This window comes from Garra rufa, chromosome 12 (genome assembly GCF_049309525.1).
Source record: "Garra rufa chromosome 12, GarRuf1.0, whole genome shotgun sequence".
NCBI classification, from domain to species: domain Eukaryota; kingdom Metazoa; phylum Chordata; class Actinopteri; order Cypriniformes; family Cyprinidae; genus Garra; species Garra rufa.
In genome coordinates, this window is record NC_133372.1 from 24,640,081 (window position 1) to 24,661,065 (window position 20,985).

Consider the following 20,985-nt stretch of genomic DNA (forward strand, 5'->3'; position numbering starts at 1 on the left):
AGGGTCACATATTGTTAAAGTAGGAGTGCAGTAATATTATAGATGCTTAAAGTGGCCATTACTAACCAAACTCTTCTCTCTTTTCTTTAGTACTCCACAGAACTGAAGAAGCTGTACTGTCAGATTGCCAAAACGTGTCCCATTCAAATCAAGGTCCTTACCAACCCACCCCAGGGTGCAGTCATACGGGCCATGCCTGTCTATAAGAAAGCTGAGCATGTTACCGAAGTGGTCAAACGATGCCCGAACCATGAATTGAGCCGAGAGTTCAATGACGGTATATATCACTTCTCTACAATTGTAGCCAAATAATCTGATTACACATATTTTTAATCTTCAGCTTAGTGATATAATCAACTGACGTTTGTGTTTAATAGGCCAAATAGCCCCACCTAGTCACCTGATTAGGGTTGAGGGGAACAGTCATGCTCAGTACGTGGAGGATTCCATTACTGGGCGCCAGAGTGTGCTGGTGCCCTACGAGCCCCCTCAGGTGAGCAGAGAAACCTCGCTGTCCTAACTGAAAATCATTCAGAATAACAGAATAACATAACAGCTTTAGAGAAATGAACAACAGTGAGTAGTGTATGACACAACTGTTCTCTATTAACAGGTGGGCACAGAGTTCACAACCATCCTGTACAATTTCATGTGCAACTCCAGTTGTGTTGGCGGAATGAACAGACGTCCTATCCTCATAATCGTCACTTTGGAAACCAGAGAGTAAGATCATTTTAAACACTGGATTGTTTTGAATGAAATATCCCTTCTAGAAATTGTGTTAACTGCTAAATCGGTTTCTCCAGTGGTCAGGTTTTGGGCCGGCGGTGTTTTGAGGCTCGTATCTGTGCGTGCCCCGGACGTGACCGCAAAGCGGATGAGGACAGCATTCGCAAACAACACGTCAGCGATGGCACAAAGAGCAGTGAGGGTACGAAACGCCGTAAGTAGTGCTGGGGGCTGGTGACTGGGCTTCATCTAAGACAAACACATTTGTGACCCTAGACCACAAAACTAGTCATAAGGGTCAATTTTATACATCTAAAAGCTGAATAAATAAGCTTTCCATTAATGTATGGTTTGTTAGAATAGGACAACATTAGTTTAAAATACAAGTATTTGAAAATCTGCAATGTGAGGGTGCAAAAAAAATCTAAATACAGAGAAAATTGCCTTCAAAATTGTCCAAATGAAGTTCTTAGAATATTACTAATCAAAAATTAAGTTTAAGTTAAAGAAACATGATATTTACTTAATATCCTAATGATTTTTGGCAAAAAAAAAAAAAAAGATAATTTTGACCCATACAATATACGATATTGTTGTCAATGCTACTTATGACTGGTTTTGTGGTTCAGAGTCACATTTGCATTGCATGTTTCTTATACCTAGGATAGTTCTTACTGTCCTTCCGTACATACTGCATGTCCTCACTACAAACACAAACTCTGCAACTTTTCCTCCTGTTCTTTGCTTTAGCTCTGCGTCTTGTACTTTAAGATCTACCATTACAGGCGTTTCACTTCCTCTATCTCTATCTTCCACAGCTTTCCGTCAGGCCTCTCACCTCTCTCAGCTAAACTCCATCAAGAAGCGAAGATCCACCGATGAGGAAGTGTTTTGTCTGCCTGTGAGTATCTCAAATTTGTCAGTACTCCAGCATTGTATTTGTAGCTGTTGATGTGAAATAAAATACCTATTACATAAACTTAGAGGCTGTTTAGATAGAATGCTTTTTAACATCAATTTGTAACGTCACTGATTCACTAGGTGGACGTTTTTTTAATAATCCACTTTTGAAGTTTTGAAACCTACATTGTTTTTCTAATCTGTTGCTCTTTAAATAATTGTACACACAATGATTTCTTTGTGAACGATTCGTTACTTTATAAGGAAGCGTTGGTAAAAATTTATAGGAAACCTGCTTATTATGCAGTGTTGGAGTTATTCATACTATATAATCAATTCAAATATAATTTTATAAGATAAATATGCATTATAATTATAATGTATCATAACTGTTACTCATAATAACAATCATCAAGAAAAGTATAATTCATAATTTAACATTGGTTAATGCATTAGGTGTACTAACAATAAATTACCAATGAAAGATATTTTGCAGAAATTATTAATCTAGGTTACTTTTACATACTGTTTTACATATTTCTAATTGTGTATGAATGGTAGTGTGTTACATATTAACATTGAATTATGAATACCTTTACAACACATTGGGAATACATTTACATTTAAATATAAAGTGTTACAGAAATATTTAGTACTGAAGAGATATCTGACAGACATCCATTCTTAAAGTAGATATTCAAAGTGAGCATAATTTAGCAGTCTGACATCCAGGCTTACCCCTTCTCTCTCCCTTTTCTTCAGATTAAAGGCCGTGAAATCTATGAGATTTTGGTGAAAATCAAAGAGTCTTTGGAACTTATGCAGTTCCTCCCTCAGCAAACTATTGAGTCATACAGACAGCAACAGCAGAACCTACTGCAGAAACAGTGAGTACCTTACAAATGCAGGAGAATTCCCCAATAAAAATGTGGTGATGCTACCTCATTTGAAAATTATTTAAAAAGAAATGAAGAATTGCTTTTCATCTCACCGCAGACCATCTATAGGCACATACTACACTGTGGTAGCAAGGTCCACCCAAAGATTGATATTTGTGTGTCAGTGTTTTAATAACTTGATCAGCTTGGTTTTGAGGCTTATGGATTTGTGATTGATGACTGACTTTGTCATTTAAGTATTTGGTTGGGTTTGTTCAGTAATTTGGCCCCATCTGAGAGGTTCTCGAGTGCAAACACTGGCACTTAACATGGCAGTTTAATTCTCACACTGATGATATAATCTTGGCTACAGCATGAGAGTACGAGTTTGGATTGCATCTTGCATGAGATTTGTGTTGCGCATGATTTATGCTGTTAAAATATTAGCCCTTAAACAAACTCAGCTGTTTTTGATTGACATAAAATCACACAGTATTGATAACTATGTTTTAGATTTTGCTTGGCTTTTCATAAAGGGTGTACCTTGCTGAGATTGTGCTTTGATTGATTTATTACATTACCACAGAATTAAGTCAAACAAGTTTAAACCCTGCCTACAAATTGGTCTTCATGGTAAATGCAAATGTAGTCACTACATGGTAAATGCAAATTTAGTCTGCTTTCAGCCTTTAGCAATATTTTTTTCAATAATACATCCTACTGTAATTTTGTATCTGCTGTGACAGAGGGGAACGAAAGACCAGTAAATTATGAATGTTTTTGTCAGCTTGTCTCATTAAGGAACTGGTTTATGACTATATATATATTTGTTGGTTATGTAGTACATTTGGATTTGGATTTGGATGTCAGTGCTTTTCTTTCTGTAAATTTCCTTAAGACAGCTTAAACCATCCACACCCAACAGAACGGTTTAGTCATGATGTCAGTTTGTAGGTCAACTGGATTCGCCATAGATTCCCTAGGGAAGCTCTAATGGGTTTTAGAATAGCCTGTTTTTTAATTATTAAATTAAGGATTTTGGTTACATAATCACACATATATTTTGGCAGTTAGCAATTATTATAGAACAAAATGTAAAAACTGGTCAATACCATTAACCACAGGCACAGACCACGTTATACTTTTTAAAATCTGAAATCACGTTTCTAAAAACCCATAGATGTTTCCAAGGGAACCCATGGCTCACAAATGCTACTTCTCTATTGGATTCAAGACCATAAACTAGCTCAAAGGGCTCTGTTTAGTGTGAGAAAATGTTGATTTTAGGGTTCATTTGACCTTCTCAGGCTTTGGTCTGAGCTAAATGACTAGGTATGAATGACCAGGTAGCCATTATCTTTAAAACTGTTCCTTGTGGGACAAAAACAGAATGCACACACTGTGAAATGTGCGTTGTATGACTCTCCTTAAACTCAAATCATTTGAGCATAGCTTGTTTGAAGGCAGCCCTTGTTCTGATTTTTGGTAGAAATTTTATTAGGGTAAATTCAGGTTGATTGGGACACATTTTCTAATTGAAATTACTTGGAAAAACTGTCCCAATAAACCTGAATTCACCCTATTTAACATTTCCATTTCCAAACACAAATGTGGGTTGATCATTTTCAGCATTGTCTGCATGCTGTTACTTCTCTCTTTCATTTTCATTTTTTCTTCCATTTCAATAAAGCTCCTTCTGCTTTAGATTCATTGGGTTGGGTGTTTTATTTTGTTGATTTTCCGTCCGTCTCCTACTTTCTCTCTCTACAGTTCAAACACTGAAATTACCTCCTTAGTTGCAACGTAGTGCCACCCTGTGGAGAGATTATGCACTTTGAGACTTTCAATAGTTCATTTATATCCTAACTTTTTTCAGATAAATCAAGCTTGGAAGATTTGTATATGCCCAATTTTACAACACACCAGCTGCTTATCACTGTGGTCTCTCTCATTCAATTATATCATGATAGAGTACTCTCTTTCTCTCTTCTCTCACATCTGCCTGCTTTTCCCAGTCTTTCTATTTCTCACTGTCTATCTCTGACTCTTTCCTACAGCCTGTTAAGGGCCCGTTTGCGCTCTGAGCTTCTGGACCCAATAGGTGAGCAGAAGAGGTGCTTCAGTGCTTCCTGAAAGTAGGAATCACATTCCTCCTCCCTCAGAGCATCCCTCGCTCATCTCTCTCCATCTCTTCCTCATCTCATCCTCTGCCCCTCAAAGGGGCTCCCTGTGCTTCTCCAAACTGTCACCTGTGGTAACTCCTAGACTTTTTCTATGCCACAAATGGGTTGAACACAGGATTTGTTTCTACCACCTGAACACCTCGTTTTTAAATATGTGAAGTCATTTTAGATGTATGGAAAGTTCATTGCATGATTTTGTCCCTCCAAAGTGTATTATTTAGACAAAATAATTTTGAAATGATCCATTTGTGTGTTAAACCTTACGCTCGGATTTAGTTGCAAAAAGTGTCGGAAGTTACTTAAAACATTTCATTGTGTCCGTACTTTTTTAATGTTTCTTAAAGGGCCCTTGTGACTGAGGCGTCTCGTTTCCTCAGCATTTATTGTGTTTGTTGGACTGATCCGCTGGTATTGCACAGAAACCCATTGCACATAAACAGTATAGCAACTTCTCAGCTGACCACCTTATTTCTCTCTTTCTCTCTCTTCTTTCCATCTGTTTATCTTCCTTCTATCTTTCTAAAAAATCCTGAACGTCGAAACTGACCAGGAACCAAGCACACATCTTTTTTTTTTTTTATGGGACTCATAGATTTTCGTTAAGATCTTGATGATGGTTCATCTTAAATAGCTTTTTGTTTTTGCCTCTGTCTTCATTTTATTATTGGAGCTGGACTCATTGAGTTGTCTATAAATGTGGGGGGATAGACTTTATCGATGACTGAATTTTGATAATGCTGGTCATGTTTTGTAAAGTGCACTGCTGGGCAGTAATTTGTGTGTTTTGTCTTGATTTATTTGTTCATTTTCTTAAAGATGTATTTTCTGCTGTGTACATGGCAGTTAAGAGGCAAGGAAATGAATGCTATAGTGTTGACAGATTCTTTTGTTGTTTCATATGAAATTAATGGTTGTTGTATTTTCAATGGCTCTTGCACTTTTGTCCGTTACTACTATTCAATAAATGACTTCTCTGCTTTTGTGTTCCTATCCCTGCTCTTCCTCTTTGTTCTCTTCTTTTCTTTTATTTCTCAACTCTTCTCTCTTTTTACTTGATTTGTCAGGGGCTTTTATTTTAAAGTATTCTAAAATATCAGTGAACTGAAACACCTTGTTTTTGTTATATGAAAACAAAGAAAGTAACATTCACATTCAGAATTAACTTATCATTTACTTGATTGACATGACTTTTTCTTCTGTGGAACATAAACAATATTTTAATGAATGTAGGTAACAAAACCACTTTGTTGACCATTGACTTAAATTGTATGGACAGGAAAAAACTAATTTCTCAAAATAGCTACCTTTATGTTCCTCAAGGAAATCACACTGGTTAGGATGAGTAAATGATGAAACTGTCCCTTTAATATTCTATTAATCAAATAGTAAATTAAAATTAAATCTGCTCATTTCTCATTTCTGTTATTTACACTATATGAATATATTTTCCTCCCAGTGTGATTTTTAACCCATATTTGTGACCCTGGACCAGAAAACCAGTCTTAAGTACACTTAAAAATAAAGGTGCTTTAAAAGGTTCTTCAAGCGATGCCATAGAAGAACCTTTTTTGGTTCCATAAAGATCCATTCAGTCAAAGGTTCTTTAAAGAACCATCTCTTCCTTACCTTTTTATAATCTGAAGAACCTTCTTTTGCCACAAATAACCTTTTGTGAAACAGAAAGGTTCTTCAGATATTTAAGGTTCTTTATAGAATCCATTTAGATAAGAAAGGTTCTTCTATGACATTGTGAAGCACCATTCTTTTTAAGAGTGTAGCACAGGTATATTTGTAGCAATAGTCAAAAATACATTGTATGGGTCAAAATTATCGATGTTCCATGAAGATATTTAGTAAATTTCCTACCGTAAATATATCAACTTAATTTTTGACTAGTAATACGCATTGCTAAGAACTTCATTTGGACAACTTTAAAGGCATTTTTCTCAGTATTTTGATTTTCTGTAATATCTTTGTATAAGCCTATGCGAAGAGACTTGGCTTTAGTAATGCTGAACCTATATCGTCTTCTCTCCCTCAGGAGCTCTCTGCCACCCCAGCCTACCTTTGGTTCCAACTCGCCCACCCTCGGCAAGAACAAACTACCATCCGTCAGTCAGCTTATCAACCCCCAACAACGCAACACTCTCACCCCATCCAGCATGGCTGGAGGACTAACTGACAGTAAGGCTTCTATAAAATCATCAATAATTCTATTTCTATTAATATCTGTCATATAGTCTATCTACAAATGTATCAGCATATGTTAGGACTAACCAAAAAATCTTGCAATCAATATTATATAAAGTGATTTCGGATCCAAATTGTATGTGAAGAAAGTGTCTCAGAATGCTTTCTCCCTAGTGAAAAAGATCCTGTCTGGGCTTGAAAAACTCAGCTCTCAATGTCAGTCTGACAGAGTTTCCTTTTAAAATTAAACTAGATCTTTGTGGGACAATCTCCTTTCCCTTCGGCACACTTCGGCACTGTCAAAATCTACTTAAACATGACAAATATGCATTCTCCTTTGGCCTGCCGAATGAAGTGTGCCTTAGGTTTCGTATGTTCTGAAATGACCTAACCATTCTAGTGCCCTTTGGCGTTTGTCAATTTCAGTCAAAGACTTGACAGTTCATATGTGACCCTGGACCACAAAACCAGTCTTAAGTCGCTGGGGTATATTTGTAGCAATAGCCAAAAATATGTGGTATGGGTCAAAATTATTGATTTTTCTTTTATGCCAAAAATCATTAGGAAATTAAGTAAAGATCATGTTCCATGAAGATTTTTTGTAAAATTCCTACTATAAATATATCAAAATGTAATTTTTGATTAGTAATATGCATTGTTAAGAACTTAATTTGGACAACTTTAAAGGTGATTTTCTCAGTATTTGGATTTTTTTGCACCCTCAGATTTCAGATATTCAAATAGATGTATATCGGCCAAATAGTGTCCTATCCCAACAAACCATATATCAATAGAAAGCTTATTTATTGAGCTTTCATATGATGTATACATAAAATTTAACCTTATGACTGTTTTTGTGGTCCAGGGTCACATATAGTGTGTGTGCCTGTGTGTAAAATATATAGGCTATAATAATTTGGGCAGGTTGGAGATTAAAAAAAAAATATTGCATTGCATATTGGTTTTAGTTTATTGGTAACACATTGCAATAGGGATAAACATTAGTTAATGCATGTGGTATCATGAACAAACAATGAATGAATACATTTTTCATTTTCCAAATCGGTCATAAGTTTGGAATCATTAGGATTTTTAAAATGTTTTTGAAATTAGTTTCTTATACTGACTAATGCTGCATTTATTTAATAATATTTACAATGTGACTATTTTTACTGTATTTTTATTACAACTTTTAACCATATTTTTTTTTCACCATTCTAATAAATGGAATGATGAAATGAAAATCTTACTTAACACTAAATTAACATTTGAATGATAATGCATAACGGTTTCCACAAAAAATATACTGTTAAAAATGTTTCTTGAGCACCACATTAGAATATTAAAACGATTTCTGAAGAATAATGTGACACTGAAAAACTGGGGTAATGGCTACTAAAATTCAGCTTTGTGATTACTGAAATAGTTACGTTTTAAACTGTATTTTTGATTAAATGAATGCAGCCTTGGTAAGCTTTTGAGACTTCAAAAACATAAAAATTACACTTACAAACTTTTGACTAACATTTTTCATTGTTTTTGTACAAATGATGTTACTAAGAACAAGTATTATGCTGTAAAAGTGTATTTTCTGATGACTTTCTGATACCTGATGCATTATCTGATGTTAACCCATTGAACCGTGTTGTAAAGTGTTACCATTTTATTTCCCTTCTTTTGAGGTTTATTACAGTCTCAACCCTTTCCCCTCCCTTCAGTGACCCCTCCCATGATGGGTGGCCCCGTTCCCATGAACACAGACATGAGCGCCCTGAGCCCCACCAACCCCATGCAACCTCCGTTACAAATGGTGCCATCCTCCCACTGCACACCTCCGCCACCCTACCCCATGGACAACAGCATTTCCAGGTACACAAATGCACTTACAGTAAGTCTCTCTGAAACAGCACACAAGTGAAAGTGTAATAGCATTACCACAACCATATTTTAAATATCTTAATATCTATCAATTGCAGCTTCCTGTTGAGGCTGGGCTGCTCAGCCTGTTTGGACTATTTCACAGCCCAAGGATTGACCAATATCTACCAGATTGAGAACTATAACCTAGAGGTGAGGAATTTGCCTTTCTCCTTAAAGATTTTCATATCTCTTCATATTGGAAAAACTATTAAAGAAATGTAGCATCTTGCACACAAAGTGGATCCTCTGCTGTATTATGCTGTAAAAGTGAGTGGGTGCCATCAGAATGAGAGTTCAAACAGCTGATAAATAGTCCACAACACAACTCAATTGACCTTTCGCAAAAAACTAAGAGGAAACTGACAACATGCCGACAGACAAGACAGAGCAGGTTACTTCTATTATGAAACAAGGTTTCAGCTTTAAAATGTCTTTTTTTAAGAACTTCAAACAACAAATGCCGTTTTGTGCCTCTTTAATGTTTCGTAGCACATCACTGCCTTATTAGATCAATCAACACATGAATCGATCGTCTTCTATGCTTTACTTAAAGCAAGAAATAAACATGAATGAACATCAGAACGTATTTAATTTCAACCAGGGAAATACGCCAGTACATACAATTTTTCAAGTTTAAGTCCACCGGAGTTACGAAGGAGAGTCGTTTGTCGGACAAAATGGTGGATTCTGTGTTATGATTGGTCAAATCGCCTGTCAATCAATGGGGATTGCGAAGGGTCAATTAAAATCTTGTGATCTTAAAAGTTGCATGTTTGTTATAAATCCATCAAGATGTTTTTGGCTTCAAACCTAGGAGAAAATAAGGAGAAAAATAAACATAGATACACTTTCATCAAAACTGTTCTAAACAAATATTTTAGTGTTTTTTTTAAGAGGACGACAGTGGATTATTCGTTTTTATGGATTATGGACTAATTTTGTTAGTTCAAAGATTTTGATTGATTTGTTTCTTACAAAACAAGCAGCTTTTCACTTCACAAGACCTTAAAGGGACAGTTCACCCAAACATGCTGACAAAAATTCTCAGTCATTAATTACTCACCCTCATGTCGTTCCAAACCTGTAAGACCCTTGTTTATCTTTGGAACACAAATTAAGATATTTTGGATGAAATCCAAAGGCTTTCTGACCCAAGGGTCCTACATTCAAGGCCCAGAAAATAGTCCATGTGACATCAGTGGTTCAACCGTAAAAGCTTCATAAAATTACGGTTGAACCACTGATGTCACATCTATTGTGTTGATGTTCTTGGTAAATTTCTGGTCCTTGAACGTGCCAACTCTTGCTGTCTATGGAGGGGTCAGAAAGCTCTTGGATTTCAAAAATATCTCAATTTGTGCTCGGGAGATGAACAAAGGTCTTACAGGTTTGCAAGACCTTCATTCATCTTCAAAACACAAATTGAGGTATTTTTGAGGAAACCCTGAGTCCTTTCTCATCCAAGGGTCCTACATTCAAGGTACCAAAAACATTGATAAAATAGTCCTTGTAACTATTAGTGGTTCAACCGTTATTTTGGGTGGTCTCATGGACTATTGTGTTGATGTTTTTGGTAAATTTCTGGTTCTTGAATGCGCTGACTAATGGGGTCAGAAAGCTCTCGGATTTCATCAAAAACATCTTGTGTTCAGAAGATGATCGAAGGTCTTACAGGTTTGGAACGACAGAGTAATTAATGACAGAATTTTTGGGTGGATTATTTTTGAATTGAACTCTCATTCTGATGGCACTGCAAAGGATCTATACGGACATATCAGATCTGATGTGCCTGGTTTATTGGAGAGATGAGAGCAGTGGCTACTGTATTCATGAGCTCTGTGGTATATCTATCCACAGGACTTGTCCAGGCTGAAGATTCCCACAGAATTCCAGCACATCATCTGGAAAGGAATCATGGAGTACCGGCAGACCATGGAGTTTTCTCCCCCTCCCCACATCTTGCGCACCTCTAGCGGGACATCCACCGTCAGCGTGGGCTCCACCGAAGCCCGAGGCGAGCGCGTGATCGATGCAGTGCGTTTCACTCTCCGCCAGACCATTTCCTTTCCTCCACGAGACGACTGGACCGATTTCTCTTTCGACCTGGCTCCGGATTCTCGCCGCAACAAGCAACAGCGCATCAAAGAGGAGGGAGAATGAACGCAGTGCATAATACTACGTCAAAAGTGCACATTTACTGTACACACTCACGCGCTCTGTTTTATATTAACACACTTGGTGTTGGTCCAGATCGTTTCACAGTTTTCCTCTGCAAGTGATGATTACAAAAAAACTGTGAGCCTCATAGTCTAGTTCACTTAAACTTAAATGGGCTGATAAAATGCACTTAAAGTCCTTTATGGTTTCATTTTTCTTCTGGTGGATTTAGCTCTGGTTGTCATTTCAAACCCCTTTCTTGAAAGCAAACAGCTGTTGAGGGGAAATGGTGCTTTTGCTAAATTGTCAATTTTATTGTTTCTTGAGACAAAGCACTTAAGAAATGCTGACATATTGCATAATACACACTCAACTTTGGGGGTTTCTTTTTTGTTACATGGCCAAAGGTATAATTCTTTTTCTCTTTTTTGTGTATAAAAAACCTTTTCCTCCCAGCAGGAGCTTTAGTGTTAACTGTATTCTTTGTGACGATCATTCCTTGCGGTTGAACAATGTCTTTTTTTGTAAAACATTGACGTTTGTCAGCTCTGATTGTATGTGTTTCAAATCGCACATGGTTCTTTATTCTCACAGAAAGTGTTATTCATCCATTTTCATTTGTGGTGTAAGACTGATGTTGTCATGTAGCCTTTTTGTAATACTGTAAACCCTTCTTTGTATCTTTCATTTGACTTGCAGTGTGTAAGTATTCTGACAGTTGTGATGATGCATAGACATGCTGTTTACTGGCCTCTAAAAGTATGAAAGTGATTTACATTGGTACATTGTCCGATGTGTTTATACATTGGCCAATGTAATATGGCTTCAGTATTTTTTTTTAACAAATTTCCAATTCACTTGATACTTGTTATTAGCCTTTTGTGGCAATATTGTACAGATTTTTTTTATTACGCTTTCATGTGACCACTGAGTAAACGATTCTTTATCAAACTATTAAGGAATTATTGTAAATATGTTGCAATGTACTTATTTTGATATAAACAAAATAAAACAAATATCATGTAACACTGATTGTATTAATTATACAAAACAACCATTTTATTTAGAATAGTCAGGCAGGGTGAACCTCATTTGTTTTATTTAAATAGGAGATTTTATCAATAGCATTCTGTGGTTTAACAGACAAAGAAAGGTTAAAAAGTTGAGCACTGGGAGACACGGTCCTATGAACATCATTTAATTTAAGACTTTTAGAACTTGCATAGTGTGACAAACTGACAGGACTAGCTTCAGAAATGTTATGTATCACCCTCTCTTAGTCTTAATGTTAACTTTAGTTTTTCTTTACATTCACTTGACTTACAAGTCATTTTTTCTTTAGTGCTTCAGCATCAATACATAATACTTGTATTACTGAATATCTATTCTCAAGAGAAGCTGGTTAGGCATCCTAAACTTCAGGTTCTCAATACATTCTCTGGTAAACTTGGCTATTACTTAGAGAAGAACCATTTTACTTTAACCCTCACCAACCAGTAAAAGCTGTGCTCATAAAACAACTTTATGGGCCCATCAACTGATATTCTATTAATTTCAGGGCATTTTAGAGCAGCGGAAGAGTTGTAAGGAAGTATTTGTATGTCACACTGGTGCAAGCAGCATCCTGTAGGGTAGCATACTTTCCAAATATGAAAATTATGTAGATGTATTCACCGTTGTGGTGAATACAAAGCCTCTGGTGAATCTGCTTGCTGTAGAAACACTGCTCTTTGATAAATACATCAAACTCCTCTCAGTTACACGAGTATGCAGCAATATATGATGGCGAAAGAATTAGTGACCTCAAACACTGAAGCAAAAAAAAGCGCAATAAAGTTCCTTGATTGAGGTTCCAAAACCGTATTCTCATCCTGTTTGAGGACTCATATAAAAAGCTGTAGCTCATTAAGGCTCGAGACAGATAAAGGAGAAATAATAAATCTAATTTGCTTAATTAGGTCAGTTTCTCAAAACAGAAATCAAAATCATGAACAAAAGAACCTTTTTTCATATCGACATCTCCAAGTCCAAAGTTTTAGAACTCCTGTCAATCCTGATGGCAATGTGCCCAAAGAGTCATGACAGAACTCCACGTCAGTGTTGCCCAGGGAGGAGGTAGGGGGGGATGATGACCAAAAAACTGTGTGGGAATGCTCTACTCCCTCCTTCCTGTTCAGGCGGTTTTGGTAGGAGCTGTGGTTATCTCCCGGATGACCAGAGTGCAGCATCTTCGATGTCTCCGTCACTAAGAGCTCTCCAGAGCATCCAAAACTTTCATGATTTGCTGTTTGATGACTTTAGTGGCATCACCCGCATTTGGAATTAAATACCTTGAGAAAAGACGACACGAGAAATCAGAACACTGACCAAAATAAGCTGAAGAAAGAATAAAATAGCTCAAAGGAAGCATACTAAACATTAAGGAAGTGTAAAACATTTTAAAAATGTAAAACTGAGCAATCAATAAATTAAATTTTAGGTTTTTAGTCTGAAGGAAGTGAAATAGCAGGTTTTTTCCTCAATTACACATTATACATTTACAAACATTAGTAAATGACACCAGCTTCTTTGTGTTACTTCCAAGTTAAAAAAAAGAAGCTATACATATTTGTATATACTGTTAAGCTGTTAGCTATTTATAGCTATTATCGCTAAACAATTAAAAACATTTTTGCTCACTGAAATAAAATACAAGTATTACATGAACTGTTGTTTTGGCAACTAACTGGAATAAATTTAAGTTGAAGCAGATATTACAAACCAAGGGGAGAAAAAAAAATTAAATATATATATAAACCTACAATAGCCATAAGCACAATACACTTCGCAAAAAATAAAATAAAATGTATAAAAATAAATGGGAACACTTTACGACAAGGTTCCATTGCTTTACTTTAGTTAACTAAAATATTAGTTAATGAAATAAACAATGAAAAACACTTCTAAAGCATTTATTAATCTTGGATTATGTTAATTTTAGCAATTATGTAAAAATGTATTTTTTTTTTAAATGGACCTGGATTTAATGGGAACATGAACTAACAATTGAAAGCTCCGTTTTTGTGTCCCTGGAACACAAAACCAGTCATAAGGGTTAATTTTATTGAAATTGAGATTCATCCATTTATAATCTATTTATAAGGCTAAATAAATAAGCTTTCCATTGATGTATGGTTTGTTAGGATAGGACGATATTTGGTCGAGATACAATTATTTGAAAATCAGGAGTCTAAGGGTTCAAAAAAAAAGCAAATATTGAGAAAATCGCTTTAAATGTCAAAAAGTTCTTGTAAAATGTAAAAAAAAAAAAAAAAAGTCTCTAGTATACAGAGACTAGGAGATAATGTGTAAAATAAAAGCTACACTGGTGTCTAGTTGTCAGTTACTATACCTCTCCACAGCCACGATCTCCACTCCTGCAGCATTGTTGTTTCCAAACTTAAAAGTGATAAGTTCTGGATGCTTTTTCTTGGAGGTGATCTTCACCACAGAGTTTAGGGCCTGCCTGGACTGGATGTAAGCAAAACCTTTTCGGGCAGCGATCTCTCTCAAACAGTACATGTGTGTTGCAGTGATCAGCAGGTGACTGTGGAAGATAAAACAATGAAATTATCCACCATCTCACTTATCCCACCATCCACCAGCTGGGATGGGTCAGTACCTGAAGGGCTTAAGTATTAGCATAACAGTTTTTCTGACTACCTTGGCTATTTTATGGGGGAAATTTCATTTTGGTACTTAAAGTTATATCTGACAATTCTGACAGTGGAATCACTGAATTGCCAATCCCATGTCACATTCTATGAGTTCAGACAGTGAGCCTCACCTTGGGAACATGTGTCCAGTCTCCTTCACTTCATTGCATGGAATATGGTGCTTTACATCTGGTTTGTTGATCCAAGTCTGAATATTGACTATTTCTTTCCTGTCATCATCTGATATTGATGAGCTGTCAATCTCATCTGAAAAAGAGAATAAGGGAGGGCTTGAAAAGTTGTACAACACCGCCATTACATGTTTGAGTATATTTAACTACAACAAAAGTACCAGAGGTACATATCAACGCGGACAGAATGGCCTTAAAATACTTATATACAGAGCAGGTTCTTTGAGTAATACAATTTAAAATTTTGTTCCTCTTTAAGCCCTTTTCTAAACAAAACATTTACATTTTGATACATTTAAAATTGGATACATTTTAATACCTGCAAAACATTTAAAATAAACAGCACAAATCATGGGATTATTATTATTATTATTATTATTATAGTAAAATATATTATAGTAAGATTAAAGGTGGCCACCTTTATATAAAAAATAAATAAATAAAAAAGCACAAGCCATATGGGATTAATATTTATTATTATTAATACTATAAGATTAAAGGTGGCCACCTTTTTTTCCTTTTAATTTTTGTGTTCTGAAAAATTAAAAATTTTAATATTATATTATTATTATTTTTTTTTTTATATTATAAGATGAAAGGTAGCCACCTTTTTTTAATTTATTTTGTGTTCTGACAAATAAAAAAATGCCATGTGCCTTTTGAACAACACTAGGATGACAAAATTTACAAAAAAAATTAACAAAATTTGGTCACACTTTATTTTAAGTGGCCTTAACTAATATATACTTACATCAGAAAATAAGTACAATGTACTTATTTTGGTCATGTTGGTATTGCAAAACACTTTTGCTTCTATTAAGGTGAAATACGGGTTAAGGACAGGTTTGGTGGTATGGGTAGATTTAAGGGTGGGTTAAGGGTCAACAGTGTAACTATAAACGTAATTGCAAAAAATGAATTGCAGATGTAATTACATAAAGGGATTTTTAAAAAATATAAGTACAACGTAAAAACATGTATGTACACAATAAGTGCACAATATTGTACCAAAAGATTAACTTAAATGTAAGTATTTAGTAGTTAAGGCCACCTAATGTAAAGTGGGACCCAACTTCTTTTTTTGGTTAACCACCCCATTAAAAAGATTCTGAGATTAAATGAAAATAAATTTTGATGTTTCCATTTTTATTTTTATTTCTACAATAGGTTTTCCAGTTTTTTGTCATCACTACTTAAATGTAAACCTATTTCACTTAGTTGCCACAGAAACATTCCTATTTATTACTTATTTTTATATTTATATAAAAACCCCAAAAAGTAATTGTTTTTTACAGCAATATTTTCAACTTTATATTGACCTAGTTTTATACAACCTATTATTATTACCTATTGTGCGTCACTGCCATCTTAAAATGAATAAAACGAGCATATATGCACATGAATTAATAGAGATAGAAATGGTAATTAGTAGGGGTGTAACGATATTACAAACCGAACCGAAATATCACGATACACCAACCACGATACGTATCGCGAAACTCTCGTGGCGGACCGCAGTACTCTCACGCCCCCTGCTGCCCATTGTTGGGGTTGACGTCACTTGTCTCTAACTTATTTAACCAATTTAAACATCTTTATTTTATTACATTTGATTAAATTGTATTAGTAATGATGAGCTTTTGTTGTAAATATTATATTCTAAAGTTAGTATTTTCCAAGTGCATGTCATGTCATGTGACTTAAGTGAGCGATCACACTCGGTTACTACTCAGGGCTCGACGACATTAACGCTTGTCCGGGACAAGTGGATTTTGTGAAAGGGCAAGTGAAAGGGGATTTTACTTGCCCGACCAGACAAGTAACCTGATTAAAACATCAATTACAAACAATAACTAGCGCAACAACGAAACTTTGGTGAACATAATTCTGATTTTATTACTTCAGATAACTGAAAACGGACGGTATCAAGCTCGTGCAGGCTATCTGACTCACAGAAAATCAACACTAATAGGCTCAAAAGCATACACAAAGAAACAAGCATGAACAAACATAGTTCAATAAACTAGTAGTTAATATTAACTGACTTACATTTTAGACACATCATTAACCATTTTTGCAAACGAAAATAGTTCTAAGCAACAGCAGAACCTCCGTGAATCTCCGAGCAACACAGCGGTATTTCAGTACTGAATAATTTAGCATTTTTTTAATGAATGGAGTCAGTGAAAGAACTGGTTGAATCCATCTATGGTTGAATCCGTGACTCGCTCATTAAGACAGTGACTACTGCCACCTATTGGTGGTTCGATTTTATATTTAAAGGTATTGCATTTTTCCAATATTTTTGATTTATGTTTAAAAAAAAGTATAACATTAATCTTATTGCATTATTTATGTATTTGAATTTTTACTGTGTAAATGCATTTTTTGGAACCTCTTATCTTCATTAAACAGTCTAAGCAAATACAGTTAAATGTCAATTTCATTGCAGGCCCGGTTTTTCCTGTGCAATGGAAAGATGGAGTTTGTTGATACTGATTTAATTTGTGCAACCATACAGAGTCTAATTATTCTAATTTGATGTATTGATAAAATTTAAGAATTTGATGTGAATGATGACACATACAGTTAGTAAGGTTAGGAAAATAAAGTTAAAAAGTGTCCTAGAAATCAATTTAAGGCAAATATCACAAATATTCAGATTAAAGTAAGACCTTATAGAGTACTGTAGTGATGAGACTATAGCTTCAGAATGGATTCATTTACAGCAAAAAAAGGCATTTTTTTACCCCGGATAAGTACATTTTTAACTCGTGAATGTCTAAATGTCTAAATGTCTAACTTACTCAGGTATCCTGACTGTACTAAAATGGGTTGGCAAAGTTAATAAAGAAAAATAGGGATGCACCGATCCGAATCGGCCGATCGCTTGCGCGTTTTATCAGTAAAGCCGGTTCTGTAATCAGCAGTAAATGCCATCAGGTGCATGATTTCACGTTGAGCCGTATATACTACACACAGCCGTTGTTCACTGACGAGCTGCGCAAATCCATGTATACGGCTCAACGTGAAATCCCGCACCTGATGGCATTTACCGCTGATTACAGAACCGGCTTTACTGACAAAACGCGCAAGCATGAATCGGCCGATTCGGATCGGTGCATCCCTAAAGAAAAAGTTTAGTTGTTATTAAGTGAATCTATTGTTCCTTAGCATTGCTGTTAAGATGACATCAACCCTAACCCCACAGCAAACTGAAACCGAACCGAACCGTGGCTCCAAAACCGTGAACCGAACCGAACCGTGCCTTTGGTGTATCGTTACACCCCTAGTAATTAGAGATAAAAAAAATTTGACATGGTAGTCCCTCTAATATCAAGGCCTTATGTCCAATTTAACACATCCTCTGAGACAAAATGGGCTGATGCCAAAATACGGCTGTATTGCCAAGTTGAAGGTTCTATAAAAAATGACTGGTACTGTAAAAAAAAATAAAAAAAAAGTGTCCAAAATTTGGCAAAATATTAACAATGCAAAATGGGCTGATGACACAATAGGTGGCTCAGTGTGCATTGTCCTATATGCTAAGTTTTTTTTTTTTTTTTAGTTTTACAAAGGTTATGTAATGTGAATATTGTGAGAAGAAAGCCAAAATGCCAACTTGAATTTTGCATAATGAAAGCAAACACCTTGGAATTCAAGGTGTTTTCTTTCATACTGTTAGTCGTGTTTGGCAATCACTAAACAGCTGCCATGAAAACACACGTCTTATATGAAACATTTATTTTCATTGTATTCTCAATTTTCTGTTATTAAAAACTATATAGGGGCAAAAGTCTATTTTTTCCATACTCTCTTTTTTCCATACTTTTCAAGACCTGGAAATTACTTATATTAAATTCCATACTTTTCCAAACCATGTAGGGACCCTGTAACCGTAAAAAAAAATTGCAAGTTGAGTGCTCCAGACAGGTTGAATGTGCTTGATTTAAATCAGTGTCTTTACCTGTATCATACTCTTCTTCATCACCAATGCTGAAGACAGGCTTCACTCCCCTGTATGGCTTCCCCACCCGATCACTACTGCTTACATGCCTGGGGGAAAAAAAAAAAAAAACATTGTAAGTCCTTACAAGACCTTCTAGAGGAATAAAGGCTTGTCCTACACACCAACATTGTTTTCCTTGTCCTAATACAGGCATTCTAAGAGCATGGCAGTGAGATGAGGTATCCTCTAGGATTAGAAAGGTGAGTACTGTTAGTTGGAAGAAAGGTAAGTTAACATGTTTGCATTTTACCAGAGATGAGAATCAAACTGTGGAAAGCCAGGCATTTCAGAAAGTGAATCTTTTAAATCCATTTTACTGTAAATCTGAACATTTAATCAAAATTGCCCCAGACTTCCACAGCTGTGATCAAATCTGTATAAAAACAAGTTAAGAACATAAGAGGACCCAGAGAGCAGAGATCAGACTTCAGACTGCGGAGACAAAAACTGCTGGCGTAAAACAAAGAAAGGAACAAAGTCAAAACAGCCAACACTGTCAGGAAGTGACAAGATCTATGGTTCACAGCTTCAACCATTCTAAGTGGTGTTTGTGAATTCTACTACACATGCGTGTGAATGTCTGGTAGTGGATGACATAGTAGCAAATACTATGTTACTTTACACTCTGATGATATTCTCTGAAGTATTTAAGCAGGAAACAGGAAACTTAAAAGGATGAAAAGGATATTTGTACTATAGATGCAGGTGATGCAGATGCATATGGTGTTAGAGCATACATGAGTGCCATTTAATCAGGGTTTTAAAACCCCTGGAATGAGCTAAAGCTGACAGCGCCACCTTGAGAGGGAATGTTGCGGAAACCGGATGCACGCTGGTGGGTCACAGACAAACATTAATGAAGTCTTACCGATCCAGTATTCCCTTCTCTGGCCAGGGTAGATTGAAAGATATTCTAGTGTGAAATAACAGGGCATAGGTCGGGAGGATGATTAAAACAGAAAGACTTCAGAAAATCAATCACTTTAAATAAATACCTCTATGCAATATTATTTAAGTTTTATTTTGTTTTGTTTTTTAAATAAAAGTGGGGATGGTAAAAAAAAAATAAAAAAACCTGGCCCGTTTATTCAATAGCCCTCCTTTTTTCTTTTTAATCAATAGAAGAACATATCTGGAAAGAAAAACGTGAAAGAATGCCAGTGATTAAAAAAAATGAAGATTAAAGATGCTCACCTGTCCACCGGTGTGGAAGTGTTTTCAATGAAGCTGATCACCTTCTCTTTTACATTAACTGACTTTGACTTGAGTGCAAAGGTCATTTTGTTGACAAGTGATTTTACTCCTTTGCCATCTGCGTTCAGATCCCCCTGAATCAATATAAGAGATGGGCTGAATTAACTTCTGAAAGTAAATTTATTAGGAATTAGGAAGTTGATGCATTTAATGGCTTGCTTGACTTAAAATGTCCACCAGATGGCACTAAATGCCACTCAGAAAACGAAAGGAATATGCTACAAGTATCCACCTTTTTTTCTAATGCACAAAAAAGATATTTCCTGAGAATGCTTTATTGGCCTTTGTAAGTAAATAACCAATGAGCTACAAACCAGTGTTTAATATTATAAAAAACAGTTTGCAACATCAAAGCAAAACAGGTTTTTATACAGCTACAAAAGTTTGGGATCAGTAAGTTTTTTAAAGTTTCTTCTGCTCATCAAGGCTGCATTTATTTGATAAAAAAAAGAAGAAAAACAGTAATATTGCAAAATTACAATATATAATAATGATTAAAAAAATTTCTGTGATGCAAAGCTGAATTTCCAGTCAGTCAATATGATGCTTCAGAAATCATTCTAACATGCCACTTCATTATTAGAATTATCTATGTTGGCAACAGTTGTGCTGTCAAATATTTTTCTGAACCTGTATTACTTTTTTCAAGATTCTTTGATAAATGAAAAAGTTTAAAAGAACAGCATTTATTTAAAATATAACAATATAAGTCTTTGATATCACTTTGATATCACAATTGAACAAATCCTTGTTAAATAAAAGTATTTATTAAAAATAATAAAAATAAATTACTGACCACAAACTTTTAAATGATAGTTTATGTTGTTACAAAAGACTTCTATTTTAAATAAATGCTGTTTTTTAAACTTTTATTTATTA

The 20,985-nt window shown here is 35.3% G+C and overlaps 2 protein-coding genes across 8 annotated transcripts in view; one reads left to right on the forward strand and one right to left on the reverse strand.

Moving 5' to 3' along the window:
- The window catches only part of tp63 (tumor protein p63), a 50,117-nt gene extending 38,134 nt beyond the window's left edge, over nt 1-11,983 (forward strand). For 2 of the 6 annotated variants that reach the window (XM_073852132.1, XM_073852130.1), the window contains 10 exons: nt 91-277; nt 378-493; nt 614-723; nt 807-931; nt 1,548-1,630; nt 2,392-2,516; nt 6,732-6,874; nt 8,599-8,749; nt 8,857-8,950; nt 10,658-11,983. In XM_073852132.1, the coding sequence (XP_073708233.1) occupies nt 91-277; nt 378-493; nt 614-723; nt 807-931; nt 1,548-1,630; nt 2,392-2,516; nt 6,732-6,874; nt 8,599-8,749; nt 8,857-8,950; nt 10,658-10,960 (1,437 nt within the window). In that variant the 3' untranslated portion in view covers nt 10,961-11,983. Of the gene's footprint in view, nt 1-90; nt 278-377; nt 494-613; nt 724-806; nt 944-1,547; nt 1,631-2,391; nt 2,517-6,731; nt 6,875-8,562; nt 8,750-8,856; nt 8,951-10,657 lie in introns of all 6 variants that reach the window. The other 4 variants (XM_073852127.1, XM_073852129.1, XM_073852128.1 and 1 more) reach the window with 4 other exon arrangements.
- A 6-nt stretch (nt 11,984-11,989) lies between these two features.
- Nucleotides 11,990-20,985, reverse strand: part of tbc1d23 (TBC1 domain family, member 23) — a 24,334-nt gene continuing 15,338 nt past the window's right edge. Inside the window, exons 14-19 of one of the 2 annotated variants that reach the window (XM_073852125.1) lie at nt 20,047-20,180; nt 19,721-19,765; nt 18,811-18,899; nt 14,784-14,919; nt 14,349-14,543; nt 11,990-13,287 (exon numbers count right to left, since the gene is read on the reverse strand). In XM_073852125.1, the coding sequence (XP_073708226.1) occupies nt 13,203-13,287; nt 14,349-14,543; nt 14,784-14,919; nt 18,811-18,899; nt 19,721-19,765; nt 20,047-20,180 (684 nt within the window). In that variant the 3' untranslated portion in view covers nt 11,990-13,202. The remainder of the gene's footprint in view (nt 13,288-14,348; nt 14,544-14,783; nt 14,920-18,810; nt 18,900-19,720; nt 19,766-20,046; nt 20,181-20,985) is intronic. The other variant, XM_073852126.1, reaches the window with a different exon arrangement.